The sequence below is a fragment of the Petaurus breviceps genome, unplaced genomic scaffold (genome assembly GCF_028583685.1).
Source record: "Petaurus breviceps papuanus isolate PSGF00001 unplaced genomic scaffold, PetGlider_PUasm1.0 305, whole genome shotgun sequence".
In the NCBI taxonomy this organism is placed as follows: domain Eukaryota; kingdom Metazoa; phylum Chordata; class Mammalia; order Diprotodontia; family Petauridae; genus Petaurus; species Petaurus breviceps.
Genome location: NW_027186060.1, coordinates 101300 through 125001, shown reverse-complemented (window position 1 = coordinate 125001; position 23702 = coordinate 101300). Strand labels below are relative to the sequence as shown.

The window sequence follows — 23702 nt, the reverse complement described above, 5'->3', positions numbered from 1 at the left end:
CAGAGAATTCATACTGGAGAAAAACCTTATGAATGTAGTGAATGTGGGGAGGCCTTCAGGGATAAGCGAAAACTTGTACAGCATCAGAGAATTCATCCTGGAGAAAAGCCTTATGAATGTAGTGAATGTGGAAAGGCCTTTAGGGATAAGGTAGAACTTACAAGGCATCAGAGAATTCATACTGGAGAAAAGCCTTATGAATGTAGTGAATGTGGCAAGGCCTACAGGGATAAGAGAGGCCTTACAGTGCATCACAGAATTCATACTGGAGAGAAACCCTATGGATGTAGTCATTGTGGGAAGGCCTGCAGGGATAAGGGAGAACTTATAAGGCATCAGAAAATTCATACTGGAGAAAAACCTTATGAATGTATGGAATGTGGGAAGGCTTTCAGTGATAAGACAAAACTTACAAAGCATCAGAGAATTCATACTGGAGAAAAACCTTATGAATGTAGTGAATGTGGGAAGGACTTCAGTGATAAGACAAAACTTACAATGCATCAGAGAATTCATACTGGAGAAAAGCCTTATGAATGTAGTGAATGTGGTAAGGGCCTCAGGGATAAGTCAACACTTATACAGCATCAGAGAATTCATACTGGAGAAAAACCTTATAAATGTATTGAATGTGGGATGGCCTTCAGTGATAAGGCAAAACTTACAAAGCATCAGAGAATTCATACTGGAGAAAAGCCTTATGAATGTAGTGAATGTGGGAAGGACTTCTGTAATAAGACAAAACTTACAATGCATCAGAGAATTCATACTGGAGAAAAGCCTTATGAATGTAGTGAATGTGGTAAGGCCTTCAGGGATAAGTCAACACTTATACAGCATCAGAGAATTCATACTGGAGAAAAACCTTATGAATGTAGTGAATGTGGGAAGGCTTTCAGGTATAAGGCACAACTTAGAAAGCATCAGAGAATTCATACTCGAGAAAATCCTTATAAATGTAGTGAATGTGGGAAGGCCTTCAATAAGGAAAAACAATTTCTAGTTCATCGTAGACTTCATACTGGAGAGAATCCTTATGAATGTACTAAATGTGGTAAGGCCATGAGGGATAAGTCAACACTTATACGGCATCAGATAATTCACACTGGGGAGACACCTTATGAATGTTGGGAATGTGGGAAGGTCTTCAGGTATAAGGGCAACCTTAAAGTGCATCACAGAATTCATACTGGAGAGAAACCCTATAAATGTAGTCATTGTGGGAATGCCTACAGGATTAAGAAGCAACTTACACAGCATCTGTGTGGCCTTCCCATCAACCCCCCAGGGCAGAAGCTGGGGCCCCTGTCCCCCCAGGGCAGAAGCAGGGTCCCTGTCCCCACCAGGGCAGACCCCAACTTTGCTCCCACCCTTACTTCCCCAAGGGAGACCCGACCATGGCCACCTCTCCTCGCGTCGCTTCTTTCTTCCCCAGCTGTGCCCCTGCAGGTGGAAGCCCAGAGTAGGAGGGGATGGCTCCTGTGCTGAGGGCCTGGCCCTGACAGGTGAGCTCCGCAGGGGGCTTACTGGCTCAGGTGAGATGCTTTCTTTGTCCTGTGCTGTGACCCTAGAGGTTGTGGGCATTGGAGAATCATGTATTTAGAGCTAACTGGCACCATATGTATCCTACACACATACAAAAAGACATTACATTTACTTTGGTGTCTTTTAAAGAATATTTGAGTTCCAAATTCTTTTCCTCCTACTCCTTTCCCCACCCATTTAGAAAGAAAGAAGAGGGTCCCCATTGTATAAGTGAAGCGATGCAAAATATTAATGAGGGGGTTTTGTTTGCTGGGAGCCCCATATGACCTAGTACAAGGCTGCTTCTTCCTGGAATGAATTCTTGGCACTCAAACCTTCCAGTCAAACGACAGGCTTTATTGTAAGACCAATATAGGGGCAAGATTCTTAGGGAACAACCTGCAACTTAATGGAGGTGAGACTGAATCTTATCTACAGAAAGAATAAGGGATCTGGCTGGGATTAAGGGCTGCTGAGTAGTCTGGAGTGAGCCACCTGAAGCAGTGAAAGCAATGTCAAGACAGCTAATTAAGTGATATAGGTGACCTGGGCTTGGCCGGTGATCTGGGCTGCTGAAATGTATGGGAAAATTCTGGGACTCAGTTGCTTTCAAAGCTAGTGTCTCTGATAAAGGCCTCATTTCTAAAATATACAGAGAATTGAGCCAAATATAAGAATACAAGTCATTCTCCAGTTGATAAATGGTCAAAGGATATGAACAGGCAGTTTTCAGAGGAAGAAATTAGAGATAAGCATATGAAAAAATGCTCTGGGGGTGGCTAGGTGGCGAAGTGAATAGAGCACTGGCCCTGGAGTCAGGAGGACCTGAGTTCAAATGTGGCCTTAAGACACTTGACACACTAGCCTTGTGACTTTGGGCGAGTCACTTAACCCCAATTGCCCTCCAAAAATAAATGCTCTAAATCATTATTGATTAGAGAAATACAAATCAAAACAACTCTGAGGTACCCCATGTCACTGGTCAAATTGGCTAAGATGACAAAACAGGAAAAAAATGCTGGAGATGTGAAGAAATTGGAATACTAATGCATTGTTGGCAGAATTGCAAACTGATTCAACCATTATGGAGAGCAATCTGGAATTATGCCCAGAGGGCTATAAATAATTGCATACCCTTTGACCCAGCAATACCACTTCTAGGGTTGTATCCCTAAGAGATCATAGAAGTGGGAAGAGGCCCCATATGTACAAAAATATTCATAGCAGCTCTTTTTGTGGTGGCAAAGAATTGGAAATCAAGGCGATGCCAATTGAGGAATAGCTAAACAAGCTGTGGCATATGAATATAATGGAATACTATTGTGCCATAAGAAATGAGGAGCAGATGGACTTCATAATAACCTGGAGAGACAAACTGATATTGAGTGAGAAGAGCAGAACCAGGAGAAATTTGTACACATTTACAGACACAAGGTATGTGTGACAAACAACTTTGATAGACTGCGCTTCTCAGCAATGCAAGGTTATAAGACAACGCCAAAAGACTCATGATGGAAAGAGATGTCCACATCCAGAGAAAGAACTGAAGAGTTTGAATGCAGATTGAAGCAATCTACCTGCTTTCTTGTTTTGTTTCTTCTTTCCCATTGTCCATTCTATAGGTTCTAATTCTTTATAACCTGACTAATGTTTAATGTGAAGGTATTTGCATATCCTATATTTGATTGCATGCTGCCTTGGACGGGGGGGGGGGGGGGGGGGAGGGGGGAGAGAAGATTTGAAACTCGATGGATTGTGGAACTGAATCTTGTAAACTAAAATTTAAAAATTACTAATAAAAGTGATCTCTTGAATGGGACCTCTTGGGGCAGGGACAACTCTATATCCAATTTCAACAGCATGGAGCTATGAAAGAAGAGACCTTTGACTCTTACCCCAAAATTTTGAGCTCCATTCATTTAAGGGAGAAATGATGGGGTGCTTGTGCTCAAACCCCACCATCAGATGTGATTTTCTGTGATCTCTGTTATAGTGTTGTAAAGTTCTGTTGACACCAGTTACCCCTAATGTCCTATTGACTTTTGTAAGGGACATGAAAGATCCTGGAACCAAATGTAGTGCTAATGGTAATTTGAAGATCTTCCTTGCCCCTTAATAGACAGAATGTATTCACTTGGAGCCTGTGGTGGAAGGAGTCTTCTGAAGAGGTGGAGCAGAGCCCAGGGGAACCTGGAAATCAGAGCAGTTACAACTGGAAGGAGCAGAGGACAAGAAAGAAAAGGAAACAGCTAGGCTTATAAGTGTGGGAAGGCTTTGGAATGGTGTTGCTCTCAGCAGTGTAATTGTGTATCGATTTCCTTGTTGCTACGGTATGATAAATTTAGTTTTCTGGTGTCTGAATAAATCTTTTACTTCTGTCTTCTAGATGGAGAGTCTGTTATATTTTGCAATTCAGAACTATGCCAGCATTTTCACAGTAACCATCAGTGCTATGAATAGTGCTTTGGTGATGATATAAGTGACTCCCCAGCACTTTTTCATTTTTAGTGAACAGGATTTGCAGTTTTCAAATCAGATGTTACCTACCAGTTGGAAAGAAAGGAAGCATCTTGGATACCAGAGGCAGATGTTCCCAGAAGGAGCTTTCCAGGTGACTACATAAAAACCAAGCAGATGAGTCATTGTAAACTAGGGATCTGTTGGTCTTTTCAGGTCAGAGTTCTTATAAAATGTTAAACAAAGTGGCTTATCAAAGCTTCTCAGGCCTGTTGAGAGGAGTTGAGACTTTTGAACTTCATGTTTTATTTCAAGAAGTTACTTTTACGTATCTCTTTACTGAAAAGTACCTCCACTCTCAAAGAAAGTCGTTGCTTTAGATTGTCTTCTTTTATGCAGGCATTCTACTGCTTCACTTGTATGAATTCTCCCTTTAAAAATAAGTACACTCCTTAAGATATTAAGTTATGTGCTCTTTTTGCTTCTGATATTTTGTTTTTATGATTGTGTTGCTTTGATAGTTAATTTTTAAAATATTTACTCCTCACCTCATTCCCCTTCATTCCGTTGTGTTATGTGTCATCCTGTTTTTCTTTATGCTTTGAAATTATGTTTATAAAGACAGGTTAACATGTTCATATGACAGGATTTATGTAGGCACAACACATCACTGGACCTATAGGTTTTCAGTATTTTCCTATTTCACAAAAAGCTGTTGTGAAACATTAGTGAGCATACTTTGTTTGCTTTCAGTAACATACTGAGGAAGCAGAACTAGTACTGGGACCATTGGGTCAAAGGATATGACAGTTTGTTTTTTTTTAGCTCTAACTGCAATTGCTGTTCATTTTTAGAAAAATAGCAACAGCAGTTTAATAAATGACTATTTTAAATATAATTACCACAACTTAGAGTGCATCAGAGAATTCATACTGGAAAAATTCTTTATGAATGTGAGTAGTGTTAAAAGGCCTTCCATCCCAAGTCAGATCTTCAAATTCAAATGATTCATAGCTTCTGAATGTAATGTACAAGGGAAGGCCTTCTACATGAATATATCTTTTACTCAACATTAAAGCATTTATACTGGAGAGAGACCTTGTGAATGTAATGGATGTGGGAAGATCTTCAGCCTGAAGACACAAGTTGTTCAATATCAAAGAACTAATTCTAGGGAGAAACTTTAGAGTAATTCTTCATGGTTGTAGGGAGTATGGGAAGATTCCCTTAGTTGACTAGACTGTGATCCTGAGTCCTTAGATGTAGTTCAGAGATTCCTTATTCAGGCATTGTGGGAGAAGAAGATATCCCTCCCCTCTGTTGAGGCCTCTAAAGGGGCAAAATTTAGTGTTATCTTCCCATTGACTTTCAGGGAAGGAAAACTTATGCTAGGTGAGGCAGTGATTACTGAGTAGATGGTGATATTGGGAGATCATTAGTATTAACTTTGATACCTGGGCACATGTCCTTCAAGTCTCTGGGGATGACCTCTTAGTCATGAGATAAGCCTGAGCCTAATCTGTGAGGAATAATTGTTGACAGTGCTTGAGGAATAATATTTCATAATCTGAGCTGTGTTCCTGATGGTGGTGGTGCTGCTTCTGCTCCTAATTATTTGGGTAGCCACTGTGGACCAGAAAAATTTGGAGTCGCCTTAATTAAAAGAAAGCATCCCAAGGGCCTGTGGCTGACGTTGATGAAATGGTATTTCTGCACAGTGCTCCAAATTGGAGTACAGGTAAAGAGCAGGATTAACTATAACCTTCTCATGGTAGCCAAATGCCTAGTTATTAAATTACTGATGTACATGAAAAGATGAAGAAGATTCCCTTTCTGGTTATAGAATATAAACAATTGCCAGTGAAGAAATCAGAGTGATCAATAATAATGAAAAAGTCCACAAAATTACTGTTGATTAGAGAAATGAAATCAACTGTGAAGTGACATATCATACTACCTCAGATTGGCCATCATGACAGAAAAGGAAAAGAACGGATTCTGGAGGGGATGTGGAAGAATGAGGGCACTAATGCACTGAGAACTAGTTCAATTATTCTGGAGAACAATTTGGAACTGTGCACAAAGGCTATAAAACCATGTACATCCTTTGACACTACTTGGTCTGTATCCCAAAGAGATCAAAGAAAAAGGAAAAGTACCTCTATGTATGATAATACCGTGTTTCCCCGATAATAAGACACTGTCTTATTAATTTTTTGGACAGAAAAACACCAGAGGGCTTATTTTCAGGGGAGGGCTTATTTTAATGAACATTGACAGCAATTTTAATAAACAGGTAAATGTGAACCAAAAAATGTACCTTTATTCAATAAGTAAATCACTGGGGAAGAACAGGATGACGCGCTCACTGCTGCAGCTCTGATTGGATGCAGCTCGGAGCGCGGTGTGCGTTTCACCCGAGGGGAAGGGGGGGACGGTGCATACAGAGGGTACCGTAATGTAGCGTGTAGCACAGGGGATCACCTTCACTACAGTAGCAATCTCAATAGGGCTTATTTTAGAGGAATCTTACACAGTAAGGGGAGGGCTTATTTTCGGGATAGGTCTTATTATCGGGGAAACACGGTATTTATAGCAGCTGTTTTTGTGGTGGCAGAGCACTAGAAATTGAGGGGATGCCCATCCACTGGCTGAACAAGTTGTGGTTTATGAATGTAATGGGATACTATTGTGCTATAAGAAATGGTGAGCAAGGGGTAGCTAAGTAGTGCAGTGAATAGAGCCTCTGGAGTCAGGACGACCTAAGTTCAAATCAGGCCTCAGACACTTAACTAGCCATGTGACCTTTGGCAAGTCACTTAACCCTAATTGCTTTCCAAAAGCAAAATAAAAGGGGGGGGGGGACGCAAAATCTTAAAAATATGAACATTGAAAAATATCTTTAATTAAAAAAAAATAAAATACTGTTAAGTGAAAAAAACCTGTTCTAGCATCTTCTTCTGGAGAATGTTAAAACCAGGTCAGACTCAAGACTCTTCAGCTTAGTCAGATGGTGCCTTATTTCTTTGGGAGGAGGAGGTCGGTAGGGTGAGAGAATTCATTGTAGAACCTTGATAGTAAGTCATGGGCTGGAGGGATTATCAGATCTAACAGATCTTAACAGACCTCTGTACACCTACCTTGCTGTTCTTCAGCCTTTTTTTTTTTTTTAAAGCAATTGGGGTTAAGTAACTTGCTCAAGGTTACACAGCCAGTTATTTTGTGTGGGTGCCAAGTATCTGAGGCCATAACCGATCCCGGGTTTCCCAACACTGGGGCCGTGCTCTTACTGCGTCACCTGGCTGCCCCTGTTCTTCAGATTTGTGTCTTGAGAAATCCAGGGGACAATACCGTTTGGCCCAGAGCATTCTCCTTTCCACTTCCACACCTGAAGTCCCAGATCCTTCATGGAAGTGATTCCTGAACCTGCTTGACTGCCTCCTTTGCACCATCTCAAATGATAAGAGCAAATTAGGAATGGCTTCTAGTCCACTGCTATGTGGAACCTTGGATAAATTAATTGACCTATCTAAGCTCTTCATCTGTTAAACAACAGACCATTATTTGATGATCCCTAAAGATCTTTTATTGGAAGCAAAGACACTGAAGAAACCCAGGAGAGTTGAATTAAACTTCCACAATAGCAACAAGGGCTGTTGTGATCGAAGGATGTATTACAGAGGAGACCTGGAGGAGTTTGGTTTAAGTTTCCTCCCAGGTGGATTGATTTGGGACCCAATTAGGGATTCTTTGGGACACAGAGAATTAAAAAAATAAAAAGCATTGGTAGAGGAACTCCTGACATCCCAGGGAACCTCCTTTTTGATTATTTTAAATCCCCTTACCTGCTGATTGTATCTGGTTGTCCTTTTCTGGACTGCATTTTGCAAACATGAAATGTTACTCAACACTCAGTTTCTTTAAAAGTTTGTAAAATGGAGATAATAGCAGGACCTGCCTTCCAAGGTTATTGTGAGGATAAAATGAGATAACTATATGAATGCTAGTTAAACAATCAGTGTTTAAATCAAAACATCTAAGGGCTTCTAGGTAATGGGCCCTGAGGCTGGTGTAGCATTCCCTGTATGTTTTGTGGTTTGGTCTCTAATCTTGTTTCCTGCTACACAGGTATTTAAAGGGCTGTCATGTGGAAAAGAAGGATTAGTCTTGCCTTGTTTGATGTAAAGGGCAGGACTATGGTCAATGAGAATTATGTTTTCATGTTTTGCTTTGCATTCCCAGCACTTAGCAAATTGACAGGCACATAGTAGGAGATTAAAAAATGACATTGCCTCACAGATTAATACATTTTATATGCATATAAAACAAAAAAAATATCAAATTTAAAATGTTAATTAAATACCAAAACAAATGCTGAAATTAAGTTAGAAATTAACAAAATTAAAAGTGAAAAATGAATTAACAAATAAAATTATGAACAATTATGAAACAATCACGTAAATAAAGCTATTGGCTAATTTTCCTTAAAAGAAGAAAGGGGAAATTAAATTACCATCAACAAAAATGAAAAGGAATTTGTATTAAAGAAATTAAGGATTTTCTTAGAAATTATTTGCCATATTGGAGAGAGGTATGGGGAAGAAGGGGGAGAACATTTAGAAATGAATATCTTACAGAATTAATTAAAAAATTATTTTGCCCAACTTTATGTTAAATACACCAATCTTAAGGAAAGACATATTGATAAAAATAAAAAATACTCAAATTAACAGAATAAGAAAATTTGAACATCCCGCTCTCAGAGAAACAAATTGAACAAGGCATAAATGACTATTAATCGGGTCAGAGTCGGGAGGTGAGGATAGGAACTGTACAACCAGATGTAATCAAATTCTATCAAACATTCAAAATTAATTAGTTTCAAATTCACAGAAGCTTTTTGCAGTAATAGCAAAAGAGTATCTTACACAACTTCTGTGACATAAATATGGACTTTACACATAGGAGGAGTCAATAGAAAAATAAAATCTCAAATTAATATCCCTAATGAACATGGATGCAAAAATTAAAAAAAAATCTTAGGAAGAATGCCCTCCAAAATAATACAAGGATTATTTTTATGAGCAAGATGGATTCATTCTGTGATTGCTGTATTAGTTTAATATTAAGTAAATAATAGGATATCAATATGGCAGAGTAGAAACAGGACCTCAGTGCCGCTCCGGTTTCCACCACCTCCAATTCATGTAAAAGGGGACTCTGAACAAACTTTGGAGCTACAGAACCCACAAAATGACACAAAGAAGCTAAGCTCCCGCTGAGGACAACCTGGCAGACCGGCAGAAATCAGCCAGCGCAGCACTCTGGGAGCCCTAGCCCCACACGCTGGGTGGGCCTGACCAACGACCGGCTGGAGGGACTCCAGATCACCAGCAGCTGTGGTGGTTCAGAATTATCAACACATAGTTGCTAAGGACAAAGTGAGAGGTCAGGGCAGTGTGGACTTTGGGATCCAGCAGTAGTTGGGAGTGTGTAGGCCTCTTCCCCCAGGGCGAGAAGCCTCGGCGCAGCTGCCGCCATGTGACAGCTTCAGCTCCTGGCCTGCAGACTGTAGGGGGACCAAGCAACCAGTCTGAGGGATAATCACTCTTGCTTTAACCTCCTTGGATCTGTATTGTGGTCTAGGGTAGAGGTCCTGGAGTGTGTGACCAGCTTGCCAGAGCATGTGGAGGCTTCAGACAGGGTACCCAACTAATACCTCTGGCAGCTGAGAAAACCCCAGCGTTTTCTCCCACCCCTGTCTGGTGGGAGAGTCCTATTGTGGCAAAAAGCCCAAGGGTTAAGTGAATGAGAAGCTACATGACCAGGCAAAGGATGCAAAGCAAACAGAAGAATCCAACATTAGACTCCTATTTGGGGGCCAAAAAGGACCAAAGCATGGAACAGAAGGAAGACAGTGAAGTCAGAACCCCTGCACCAAAAGCTTCCAAGAAAAATATGGTTACAAGCCATAGAGGACCTTAAGAAGCAGATAAGAGAAGTGGAGGAAAAATTGGGAAGAGAAATGAGAATGATGCAAGAAAATTATGAAATGAGAGTCAACAGCCTGACTGAGGAAAATAGCACCTTAAAAAACAGACTGACTCAAATGGCAAAAGAGGCTCAAAAAGGCAACGAGGAGAAGAATGCCTTAAAAAGATGAATTTGCGAGACAGAAAACGAATCTCAAAAGCTCACTGAGAAGAATCATTCATTCAGAATTAGATTGGAGCAAATGGAAGCTAGTGACTTTATGAGAAATCAAGATGCTGTTAAACAGATCCAAACAAATGAAAGAATAGAAGGCAATGTAAAATATCTCATTGGGAAAACCACTGACCTGGAAAATAGATCCAGGAGAGAGAATTTAAAAATTATTAGACTACCTGAAAGCCATGACCAAAGAAAGATCCTAGAAATCATCCTCCAAGAAATTCTCAAGGAAAACTACCCTAATGTTTTAGAACCAGAGGGCAAAATAGAGGTTGAAAGAATCCACTGATCACCCCCAGAAAGAGATCCCAAAAAGAAAACTCCTAGTATTATTATAGCCAGGTTCTGAAATTCCCAGATCAAGGAGGGAATATTACAAGCAGCCAGGAAGAAACTGAAGTGCCCACCAGAAATTATACACCAAAGCCCCCTAAAACCTACCAGAAGGGGGCCCCTACCAGGGTCCCTGGAAACCACCTGATAGGCTATAATAGTGAGGGAACTTTTCACATGTATTGCTAGAAACATACCCCAGATACAAGTCTGTTCTTGTTAGCCCAGTGTAATACTAATGGCATTTAAAGATTCCCCTATATTGGCTTGGCTTTGGGTTTGATTGTGTTAAAATCCAGAGCTTGTTAATCCCACTTGTGGGATGGACTTGTTGACATGAAAAGAGAGGGCTGAACTGGGAGGAGCTGGTGATGTAGATTTGGAGAGACACAAGAGAGAGGCAGAAGAACTTTTTGGAAGCAGCACCTTTTGGAAGCAGAGAGAGACTGAGAGGATTTCTGAGGGCCACTTTGAATTGCCCTGGACTTTTGAGACCTATCCCCGGAGCTGCCAAGGACTGAGGAGACATGGCTGTTTTGCTGGTACTTTGTCTGTCTGTTTTGATGTTGTTTTGCCAGATTTGTCCACTGGTGAAAGACAGTCCTGTTGTTGCAGAAGTTCTGAAACCTGGCTCTTGGTTAAGAGCTCCTGAGACTGTTCTGCAGACAGAGAGTGAATACTGTCCACTGGTGAAGGACAGTGCTGTTGTTGCAGAGGGCTTGGAACCTTGCTGTTGGTTCCGAAGCCCTGAAGAAGGATTTTCTTGTTGTATGTTTACAGAAATCCTGGGATTATTTAATCACACTTAGTAAATGCTGTATTTTGAATGATGTCATATTTTGATCTTCTCTGTTCTTAATTTGTCACTGAATAAAATGGAGAGCACCTATGCTGGTATTTTGAACCTTGGGAAGTTGCCTTTGCTTGGCATTACATTACACCCAGATACAAGTCTGTCCTTTTTAGGTACTCAAGACTTTACTAGAAATGGCACCCCTCCCCCCAACCATATTTTTTTTTTAAGCAATCGGGGTTAAGTGACTTGCCCAAAGTTACACGGCCAGTTATTTCTGGGAGTGGTGCTGAGTATCTGAGCCCGGATTTGATCCAGGTCATCCCTACACTGGAGCCGGTGCTCTTACTCGCTGAGCCACCTGCTCACCCCTAAGCAATTGGGGTTAAGTAACTTGCTCAAGGTTACAGGGCCAGGTGTTTCTAGGTGGGTGCTAAGTGTCTGAGCCCAGGATATGATCTCTAGGTCTTCTCAACACTGGAGCTGGTGCTCTTACTCGCTGTGCTACCTGGCCGCCCCCCAGCCATTTTGTTGATTAGCAACCCCTAGTTCTATAAAAATTCGTCTTGCAGAAGGCTCGGGGCTGTCTTCCTTATTAGAGAGGCAGTCACCACGGTTAACAAACACTCCTATAAATTGTAATTGGCACTGCTGTCTTATTATTTCTCGGATGTCCACTTCAAAACAATTTGAATATTGTGGAAACACAATCAGGATAACTCAGGACCTGGCATCTTCTACATTGAGGGATTGAAGGGCTTGGAATATGATATTCTGGAGGTCAAAGGAGCTGGGATTAAAACCAAGAATCACTTACCCAGCAAAACTGAGTATCATGTTTTAGGGGAAAACATGGTCATCCAGTGGAATAGAGGACTTTCAAGCATACTTGATGAAAAAACCAGAGTTGAATAGAAAATTTGATATTCAGATATAAGAAGCAAGAGAAGCATGAGAAGGTAAACAGGGAAAAGAAATCATAAGAAACTTATCAAAGTTGAACTATTAACATTCCTACATGGAAAAATGATAATTGTAACTGTCTATATGGGAGGGTATATGGGCGATTGGATACATATGTGAATGTGTGTATATATGTTTTCAGGTATACATAAATAGAGGGCACAGGACCAATTTAATAGGAAGGGATGATACTTAAAAGGTAAAATCAAGAGGAGAGAGAGGAATATAATGAGAGGAGATGGGGAGAGACAGAATGGGGTAAACTATCTCATATGGAAGAGGCAAGGGAAAATGGTTACAATGGAGGGGAAGAATAGGAAGGCAAAAGGGAATGGGTCAACCTTATTCTCATTGAATTTGACTTGCTGAGGGAATAAAATACACACTAAATAGGATATCTCACCCTACAGGAGAGTACAGGGGAAGGGGATGAGATGGAGGATGATGGAAGGGAGGGAAGGCTGGGGGGAGAGGGAATTTGCAAGCACCCACTTTTGAAAAGGGATGGGATCAATGTAAAGAATAGAACAAGTGAGAGGTGGGATAGGAGGGAGGGAAATATAGTCAGTCTTTTACAATGTAAGTACTATGGTAATGTTTTGCATTAGCTACAGATGTGAAACCTATATGAATTGCTTATCTTCCCAGTAAGGGTGGGTGACAAGGGAGGAAGGGAATGAATCTGAAATTCAAAGTTTTAACATCAAATTAAAATATATATATATATATATATATATATATGTACTATTATTAATACTATTTTACATGTAATTGGGAAATAAGATATACAGGCACTGGGGTATAGAGATCCACCATGCCCTACTGGAAAAGTTGGAGGGGGTATGGGAAAGATATGGGAGAGAACAGATTGGAGGAGGGGATATCCTGTGGGACTGGTATTTTGGGAAGGTGGGTAGGAGAAAAACAGGGAGAAAATTTGTAACAAAATCTGGTGGAAATGAATGCTGTAAATCAGAAGTTAAAAAGCATTTGAAAAAAAAGAAATTATTAAAAAAAATTTTAAAAGTAAAAAAAAAAGAAAATAGCTGGGCAGCTAGGTGGCGCAGTGAGTAAAGCGCTGGCCCCAGAGTTAGGAGGTCCTGAGTTTGGTTCCAGCCTCAGACACTTAACACCCACACACAAAAAAATTAGCCTGTAACCTTGGGCAAGTTACTTAACCCCAATTGCCCTCCAAAAGGTCAAAAAAAACAAAGAAAGAAAGAAAAAGAAAATAACCATAAGAATAAAAAAAAAATGAAAATGATATATTACCAATATGTGCAGAATTTTGTTTAATGAACACAAACTTACTATTAAAAACTCTAGAAAATGTATGAATAAATGTACCTTTTCTTAATATGATTAATAGTACACTTTGTGGATACATATATATCCAAAAGGTATTCTATTAATCACACACAAGCACGCGCACACACACGCACGACAAAGACAAAAATGCATATTTTATGTAGTGGGTATAAATTAAATGCCTCCCCAACAAAGTCGGGGTGAACATTCATTGTTTTCACACCTATTTACAGATTGCTAGAAATAATGGCTAAAGAGATGACAAGAAAAAGAGACAATGAATAAGCAAAGGTAAAGATGAAGCAAAATGATCACTTTTTGCAGATTATGAGATGGTGTATTTACAGACTCTGGAGAGATAACTAAAATTATTTGAAATGATTAATTTTAGCAATATCACACATATCCACAAAAGTATGAATATTTCTGTATCACACCAATAAAACCCAGCCATAAGAGATTTCAAAAAATTCCTTTCACAAAAACTACAGAATATATAAAGTACTTCAGACATTACCTACTAAGATACACATAAAAACTTTATAAATAATACTACTAAGGAAAAGCCAGGAGGGACTGGGCAGGAAGGTGGAGGATGGGCCGAGCCCCAGGCATGCGCAGTAGGCGCCTCAGAATCCAGACTACAATTCCCAGGAGGACGTGCCCGCCTTTGTGGAATTTTCCAAGCGTAAAGGCAGGAGGATTGGTCTTCGTCCTATACGTCACTTCCGCTTCACATCCCCTGTTCCTCTCCCATGCTTGCTGGTGGCAATTTTTCCTGTTTGGTCGCCAGCTGCAGTTTGGTAGGTTGGGGGGCTGCCGAGAGTGGGACTGCACCGGGGGTTCCGGGGGCTGGTTGTGGAGCTCACCGAGAAGGGGAGGAGCGTGCGCGTTAGAAGGAAGGGAGCCCCTGAGGGTTTCCAGGGGTCTGGGGGCGGCCCGTGGCGGGAGCTGGAGGAGGTGCAGGCGGAGGCAGGGTCGTGGATCGCGTTCTAATCCTCCTTCAGGCCCGGTCGTATCCCGAGACCCCTGGTCAGGTCCTCCCCTCCAGGCCTCGTTCCTTCTCCAGTGCCCAGAGTCTCAAAGCACGTGTTTCTGGTGTGTGTCCATTGAGTTCGGCCTTCCCCATGGCCTCCTGTCCTCTCGCATCCTCCGGGGCACCCCCAGCTCCGTGTACCCTCGCCTAATGCTGCCCCTAGGGTCTGGTGTCTGTTCTCCAGTGTTGTTTCTAAAGAGATATGGCCCCCCTCCCCAGGAGAGAAATAGCTGTTTCCTTCTGCCCGCCCCCTGCAGAATCGGGGTCCCCGTCCTCCCCCAGGGCGGACCCCAGCACGGCCCCCCCACCTCACACCACCCCCTTTCCTCCCCAGCTCTGCCCCCCATCTGGGAGCCCCCAGGAGGAGAGGATGGCTCCTGTGCTGACAGCCTGGCCTCGACAGGTGAGCGCCGCAGGTGGCTTCCCAGGAAGACCTGCTTGGGGGGGAGGCTTTCTGTGTCCTGTGCTATAATGCATATCGAGAATTTATTCTTTATACACACACACACTCCTTCCTTCAATCAATCAAATCATATTTGGTAAGGGTAGTCCTTCTTACTTAGAATCCCTTTTCATATGGATATTCCCTATGAATACTCCCTATTTATCAGTTCTTTCTGATTGAGGAATTCTTAAATGCCAGTGTAGAATTATACCAGGCATTGTACTGGGAAACAAATAAATAAATGAAATAGTCCCTTGTGGCAAGTGAATGATAAAATAATTGAGCAAACAAAACTCAGATATAAGCATATCAGTTTTATGTTAAGTAGGGCAAGACAGTTGCAGAGCAAACTGGGACCAGGTCCATTCCTCAACTTAGGACTGGACCCAGAATAGAGGAGGAGATAGACTTTTATACATTAAAAATAAACAACACCAATTAAAAGTGAATAATACAATAGTTGGTAATCTGGTTTCTAATTGGAGGAAAAATTAGGGACTTTCCGTGTTAAGTGGTGGGGGCAAGAGGTTCAGTTCTGAATTCAGAAAAAGATGTATACTACTCTGTGTGTCTGTATACAATCAAAGGAGCTTAGAAACCATGACTGTTCACTATGGGGCCAATTTTCAGAGAAGACATACAGATTGCTTGAGATGTAGTACTGTGAGAACTCCTTACATAAATCTTTTTGGATCTGGTCAGCATAACTTAGATCCTCAGTTAAGGGTGCCTAAATAGCAGTTAGAGGTCTGCTTTTCCAGCTAGAGAGGGCTAGGTTCAAACAGTGTAATAAAGTTTTTTCCCAGTTCCCACAAGTGAATAATTTTTTCTCTCAAGACAAGTTAGACTACACTTATAATTGAACAAAAAAAGAACTGACTGTAATATAATATCAAGCAAAGGCAACTTCCCAGGTTCAAAATACCAGCATAGGTGCTCTCTATTTTATTCAGTAACAAACCCAGAACAGAGAAGATCAAAACATAACATCATTCAAAATACAGTATTTACTAAGTATGATTAAATAATCTCCAAGTACTACCCCACCCCAGGACCTTCCAATCATTCAATCAATTACAAAGTCTCTGTTCTAAATACTTCTCCACCCCTAGGCTATACCTTAATTAAGTCCACCACAAAGTCCCTCTTCTCAAATAGAGATTAGTTTCCAAACATAAGTAAAATACATTCATTTGCTCAACCATAGAACACAAAAAGGTCAAAAGTTCCCCACCCCTGGATCACAATTGAATCTACCCCAGAGTTACATCAAGTTTAAACACAGCACTTAATACCCAAATGGAGGTCTTTTCTTCATCTTGACACGAGGCAAGTTCTCAGCAATCTTAGTTCCTGGGGAGACAAGGCTTAGCAAGGCCATAAGATACATTGCCAGTCCCTTCATGAATTTATCCTCTGTCTGTAGAACAGCCCTAGAACCCCTGAACACATTAGCAAAGCCCTCTCCCAGGATTTCTGTAAACATACAACAAGAAAATCCTTCTTCAGGGCTTCTGAACCAACAGAAAGGCTCCCAGACCCCTGCAACAACAGCACTGTCCTTCACCAGTGGACAGTATTCATTCTGTCTGCCGGACAGTCTCCAGACCCCTGCAACAACAGTACTGTCCCTCACCAGTGGACAGTATTCACTCTCTGTCTGCAGGACAGTCTCAGGCCTTCTTAACCAAATGCCAGGTTCCAGGACTTCTTCAACAGGACAGTCTTTCACCAGTGGACAAATCTGGCAAAATAACATCAAAACAGACAGACAAAGTACCAGCAAAACAGCCATGTCTCCTCAGTCCTTGGCAGCTCAGGGGGCAGGTCTCAAAAGTCCAGGGCAATTCAAAGTGGCCACCAGCAATTCTCTTAGTCTCTCTCCACGAGGTGCTGCTTCCAAAAAAGATCTTCCGCCTCTCTCCAGTGTCTCTCCAAATCTACGTCACCAGCTCCTCCCACTTCAGGACTTTCTTTTCACATCAACAAGCCCATCCCACAGGTGGGATTAACAAACTCTGGGTTTTAATACAATCAATTTGAAAACCAAGCCAATACAGGGGAATCTTTAATTGCCATTACTATCACACTGACCCACCTCCACAATTGAGTCACAAAATAGAGTCAGTGTCATTGACTCAATTGCATCAATTCCCTGTACCACTTGATGTCCAAAAATACTCGATTCCCTCAGTCTGCTGGCAAGCAGTTTACATTTAAACTTCATAACAGAGCTATAACTGGATAAGCAGAAATGTTTTTGCTATTTCAGGAATCAGTCACATTCAAGGATGTGGCTGTGGAATTCACCCATGAAGAGTGGGTACAATTGAACCCATCTCAGAAAAAGTTGTACAGGGATGTGATGCTGGAGAACTATAGGAACTTGGTGTCTTTGGGTAAGAACAGCTACCCCTTTGGAGTCTTGATATATACTATGACAACTTTCAAGATCTTAGCAGCTATTCTTTGGCATACAAGATGCTTTTATGCTCAAGAGACGTTATTTGTGCTACCTATATCCAGGAAGAAATGTCTTTGCTTAATAAACCTGGTAATTGATTTCTTGTTATCCTTGAGAATATATCTGCCCTTCTCTGTTGCTTCAGATTCAAAATTTTCTTTTTTAAGGCCACCGTAGGTTTCATCATACACAGTGTTCCTGCTGTATAAGTAGAGAGTGAATCAATTGAACTATTTTTTCCTAAATCCTACTCAGTAATCCTTTCTTCCATAATATAGAATGTCTTCTGGTGATTCTTTGTAGTATGCTTGAGGTATTCCTAGCATGACTATTCCAAATATGGCTTATACTAGTATTGAATTCTGTTATTAAGTTTTATGGATTTTTTTTTCAAATGTACTTTCTCCTCCTTCTGACACCTGAAAAAACCCTATTTCTTCCTCTACCCAGCCCACTGAACCACACATGTTTGATAAACAAAAATCTTAGACTAAATCAGCTAATCTTCTGCCCTTGGTGGTATAAAATATACGCAGCACCCTTACTACCCCACTGTTCTGTTAAGAGTTGGAAGCAATATTGCATCTTTCTTTTCTATGATGAAACTTTGAGATGACTCCCTAGTACTTTCTCATTTTCAATAAACAGGATTTGCACTATCCAAACCAGAGATGATCCAACAGTTGGAAAGAAAGGGAACATCTTGGATGCTAGATGCAGATATTCCCAGAAGCAGCTGTCCAGGTGACTACATAAAAACCATACAGATGGGTCATTGCTAAATAGTGATCTGTTGGTCATTTTAAGTCAAGGCTCTTGTAAAATGTTGAACCTATCATACCTATAATGTGGCCTATCAAAGCTTCTCAGGCCTGTTGAGAGGAGGTGAGATGTTCATACTTCATTTTTTACCTCAAGAGGTTCTTTTTTTTATGTATTTCTTTACAGAAATGTACCTCCACTCTCAAAGAATGTTATTGCCTTAGTAAGAGGCAGTCATTTCTCTTCTTTTCATTAAAGATTATCTTCTCTTAAGCAGGTATTCTGCTTCACTTGCTTAAATTCATTCTGCCTTTTAAAATAAGTACCTTAAAATATCAAGTAATGTGTTCTTTTTGCTTCTTAATTCTCTTCTGATAAATTCCTTTGTTTTGTTTTTATGATTGTGTTGGTTTGCTGCTATTATTTTTAAAAATATCCTAACCTCATTCCCCTTTTTTTATTCTGTCATGTTATGTGTGATCCTGTTTTTTTTTTTATATCCTTGGATATGTTTATAAAGACACAATAAATAATATGTTCATATGACAGAACTCATGTAGCTATAACCCCATCATTGTACCTGTAGGCTTTCAGTATTTTGCTATTTCACAAAAAGCTGTTGTGAAAATTTTACTAAGAGTACTTTGTTTGCTTTCAGTAACATAGTGAGGAAGCAGATCTAGTCCCAGGACCATTGAGTCAAAGGATCGAACAGTTTTGTAGCTCTAGCTGAAATTGCTGTTCCTTTTCAGAAAAATGGCAGCAACAGCTATTTCAACATAATTGCCAAAACTTATTTTAAATTATCTTTGCTAATATGATGGCTATGATTGCTACCTCCAAATGTTTTCATTTTTACTTCTTTGACTTCCAGAGTTTTGAATAATGTTCAAGTACTTGTTAACAATTTCTCTAGGCCAAAACTCCTTATGTCTTAGTCTTAAAAATTTCCGTAAATTCCTTACAAAATACATAGGTTGGATTTTTAGAGGAAATTTATGGCAACAATTGTTGTATTTCCTCCCCATATTTTTATTTTCTTCTGCTTACTTCGTGTATATATATATTTCTCTTCCTCACTGTAAACTTTATTTTCCATTTTTTGGAGGGGGGAAAGCAAGGCTGTTGGGGTTCAATGACTTGCCCAAGGTCATACAACTAGTTGAATATCAAATGTCTGAGGCCGAATTTGAACTTGGATCCTCCTGACTTTAGAGCCAGTACTCTATTCAATGCACCAGCAAGCTGCCCCTTTATTTTTTGTTTTCTTCCTATTCAGTCTTTTCCTATTTTCATCTCAGATGGTGAGAATATATTTACAGTTTCTCAAAGTCATCTTTTCTTTTTCTGAATAGTCTAATTTTATTCAAATGTCTGCCAATTAAAGTAGAGAAAGCATTCATTCATAGCTTCTGGTAATTTCATTCTAAGTCAAATTATTTACGTATGTTATCTTTGAGTTATCATACTTTCAAATAAGATAAATTCATTCCTGGTTAAAGGCTAGTTAGACTGCCCTATTCAAGTGAGAATGCAATAGAATAGCTCTAAAACCTTTGAGCAAGTAAGAACCTTGGGAAAGGGTAAGAAAGTCAGGGTTAACCAGCTCCTCATTCTTTCAGAGAGCAGAGAACGTACAGGAGATAAACCTCTTGAATGTAAGGAGTGTGAGAAGGCTTTCTGGAGGAAGGAGCGTCTCGCCCTGTATCAGAGAATGCATACTGGAGAGAAACCTTATGAATGTAATGAATGCCAGAAGAAGGCCTTCAGTAGTAAAAGACACCTTATAGTTCATCACAGAATTCATACTGGAGAGAAACCTTATGAATGTAGCAAATGTGGGAAAGCCTTCAGGGATAAGACATCACTTAAAATGCATCAGAGTATGCATACTGAAGAGAAACCTTATGAATGCAGTGAATGTGGGAAGTGCTGCAGGGATAAGACACAACTTACACTTCATCACTGCACTCATACTGGAGAAAAACCTTATGAATGTAGTAAATGCGGGAAGGCCTTCAAAAGTAAGAAACAACTTACAATTCATCATAGAGTTCATACTGAAGAGAGTTCATATGAATGTAGTGAATGTGTGAAGGTCTTCAGGAGTAACTCACAACTTAGAGTTCATCAGAGAATTCATACTGTCAAAAAACCTCATGGTTGTATTCAGTGTGGAAAGGCCTTCTCCAGAAAGCGAGATCTTACTGTGCATCAGAGAATTCATACTGGAGAGAAGCCTTATGAATGTAGGAGATGTGGAAAGACCTTCAGGAGGAAGGACCATCTTTCTGGACATCATTTGAGAATTCATACTGGAGAGATGTTTAATGAAGATAAGGACTGTGGGAAGGGTTTCCATTACAGCTTAGATCTTAGTCTACATCAAAAAATTCATACTAGATTAAAACCTTATGAATGCAGTGAATGTGGAAAGGCCTTTAGGGATAAGTCAGATCTTACAGCGCATCACAGAATTCATACTGGAGAGAAACCTTATGGATGTAGTAAATGTGGAAAGGCCTTCAGGAAGAAATCATATCTTACTGATCATCAGAACATTCATACTAGAAAGAAGCGTTATGAATGTAAGGAATGTGGGAGGAGTTTTCACCGCAACTCAGAATTTGTTGCACATAAAAGAGTTCATACTGGGGAGAAACCTTATGAATGCAGTGAATGTGGGAAGTGCTTCAGAAGCAAGAAGCTCTTGACTTCCCATCAAAGAATTCATACTGGAAAGAAACCTTATTGATGTAGTGAATGTGGAAACGCCTTCAGGAGTAAGACACAGCTTATAGTATATCAGAGAATTCATCAACAAGATAGAAACCTTGTTGAATGTGAGTATTGTATGAAAGCTTTTCTTTGAAACTCAGATCTTCCTCAACATCAAAGAATGTATACTGGAGAGAAACCATATGAATTTAATGAATATTGAAAGACCTTCAGGAATACTGTACATCAGAGAATGACTATCGGAGAGAAACCATATTAATATAGAAATTGCTACAAGAGGAAGGAATATCTTATTGTACATCAGAAAATTTGTACTGGAGACATCCTTAATAAAAGTAAAAAGTGTTGGCTTTCTCTATAACTCATTAGGCATCAAAAAATTGATACTGAAGAGAAACCTAATGAATTTAATGAATGTGGGAAGACCTTCAATATGAGGATACAACTTACTCAACTACAAAAAATTCATTCAGGAAAGAAACCTTAAGAGTATAATGCGTGTAGGATGGCCTTTAGATAGAGGACACTACTTTATGTCCAGCAGTGAATTCGTCCTGGAGGTATTCCTCATGAATGTAAGGTGGGAAGGCCTACCATTACAAATAAGATCTTATTAGGTATTGAAAAATCATGTTGGAGAAAAACCTCATGTAAGTAGTGAGTGTGGGAAGTCCTTCAGGAAGAAGCTACATCTTTCTATCAGAGAATTCATGCTGGAGAAGTTCTTTATGAATGTGGGTAGTGTGGGAAGGCCTTCCATCCCAAGTCAGAACTTTCTTAACTTTAAGTAATTCATAGTTTCTAAATGTAACGTACAAGGGAAGGTTTTCCACCTGAATCTATCTTTTATTCCACATCAGAGCATTCATACTGGAGAGAAACTTGTTGAATGCAATGAATGTGGAAAGACCTTCAACCTGAATACAAAACTTGCTCACCATTAAAGAATTTTGGGAGAAACCTTTGGGTTTGGGAATACCTTTAGACTAAGGGCACTACTTTATGTCCATTAGAGAATTCCTACTAGAGGGCTTCTTCATGACTGTAAGAAGAGTGAGAAAATTTCCCCAGCTGACTAGATTGATTCTGAGGCTTTTGATGGACTTCAGAGATTCCTTATTAAGGCACCATGGGATGAGATAACCCTCCCCTCTGTAGAAGCCCATATATCAGCAAAGATTTATTTATTTACTTATTTCTCCTCCCATGGAGCTTCAGGGAGGTAGAGGTTATACTAGCTGAGCCACAAGTTATTGAGTGGATGGTGGTATTGGGAGAATCTTAGTGTTCACTTTGATCTCTGGGCACATGTCATTTTAGACTCTTGGGGTGACCTCTTAGAGATGAGATGAGCCTGAGCCTAACATGTGATGAGTAATTGTTGATAATGCTTGAGGTGTATTTCATAATCTCAGCTGTTTTCCTAAAGTTGCTGGTGCTGCTTCTGTTCCTTTTCATTTGGATGACCAATGTGGACCATAAAGATTTGGAATCACTTAATTAAAACAAAGTATCACAAGGGACTTTGGTAGATGTTGACATAATGTGATTTCTGCCTTGTGTTTTAAATTGAAGTGCATGTGAACAGCAAGCTTTACTATAATCTTTTCATGGAGCCAAATGCCTTCATCTAATTAGTGACACACATGAAAGATAACTAAGATTCCCAGTATGGTTAAAAAACATAAACAGTTTTCAACAAAGAAATCAAAGTGACCAATAATAATGAAAAGTTTACTAAATCTCTATTGATTAGAGAAATGAAAACAACTTTGATGTAACATGTCACTACCTGAGATTGACCAATGTGAAAGAAGAGGACAGTGACATTCTGGAGGGGATGCGGAAGAATAGGGACACTGCTGGCACAATTCGGAACTAGTCCAGCCATTCTGGAGAACAGTTTGGAACTGGGCCCAAAGGGCTATGGAACTGCATGCCCTTTGACACAGTAATAACACTACTAGGTCTGTATCCAAAGAGATCAAAGGAAAAGGACCTGTAGATAAAAAAAACTGTTAATAGCAGCTCTTTTTGTGATGGCAAAGGTTTGGAAATTGAAGGGATGCCTGTCCACTGGGGAATGACCAAGCATGTTGTGGTATGTGAATATAATGTAATACTATTTTTCTATAAGACTTGGTGAGCAGGTGAATTTCTGAAAGACCTAGAAGTACTCACATGACTTGATGCTGAGTGAAGTGAGCAGAACCAGGAGAAAATTGTACACAGTAACAGCAACATTGTGCAATGACCAACTTTCATAGACTTAGCTCTCATCTCAGCAATTCATTGATGTAATACAATCTCAAAGAGTCATGATAGAAAATGCTGACGTTATCCAGAGAAAGAACTATGGAGTCTGAATGCATATCAAAGGCTATTGTTGTCACTTTTTTGCATGTTTTCTTTCTCCTGGTTTTTAATTTTAATAGGTATTTGAGGTGATTATGGGGGGAGCACAGGGAGTCTTCCTGCTTCAATGCTGCCATCTTAGCTCCTCCCATGTTTGCCATTTTCTAATTTGTAGATTTAGGGTTATCATTTTGACTAGAGGTGTGCTTCCTCCCAATGGTCTATTATTCAAATTACATAAAGCAGTGAACAAATTATCATGGCCGCGGCTGGGGGGAGGGGCTGGCCAGCCTGGCCCCGGGGTCAGGCC

At 40.2% G+C, this 23702-nt stretch overlaps 3 protein-coding genes across 6 annotated transcripts in view; 2 read left to right on the top strand and 1 right to left on the bottom strand.

The window, feature by feature from the left end:
* The window catches only part of LOC138167777 (zinc finger protein 420-like), a 37482-nt gene extending 33573 nt beyond the window's left edge, over positions 1–3909 (top strand). For all 4 annotated transcript variants that reach the window (XM_069096741.1, XM_069096742.1, XM_069096739.1 and 1 more), the window contains one exon: positions 1–3909. This exon is cut by the window's left edge and continues 395 nt beyond it. In XM_069096741.1, coding sequence (XP_068952842.1) covers positions 1–1488 — 1488 coding nt within the window. In that variant the 3' untranslated portion in view covers positions 1489–3909.
* Positions 1–21381, top strand: part of LOC138167781 (zinc finger protein 25-like) — a 119123-nt gene extending 97742 nt beyond the window's left edge. Inside the window, exons 2-6 of the mRNA XM_069096749.1 lie at positions 14328–14394; positions 14962–15030; positions 17345–17471; positions 18185–18280; positions 19921–21381. Coding sequence (XP_068952850.1) covers positions 14347–14394; positions 14962–15030; positions 17345–17471; positions 18185–18280; positions 19921–21053 — 1473 coding nt within the window. The 5' untranslated portion in view covers positions 14328–14346 and the 3' untranslated portion in view covers positions 21054–21381. The remainder of the gene's footprint in view (positions 1–14327; positions 14395–14961; positions 15031–17344; positions 17472–18184; positions 18281–19920) is intronic.
* The window catches only part of LOC138167787 (zinc finger protein 585B-like), a 73642-nt gene that overhangs the window by 11028 nt on the left and 38912 nt on the right, over positions 1–23702 (bottom strand). The window lies entirely within an intron of this gene.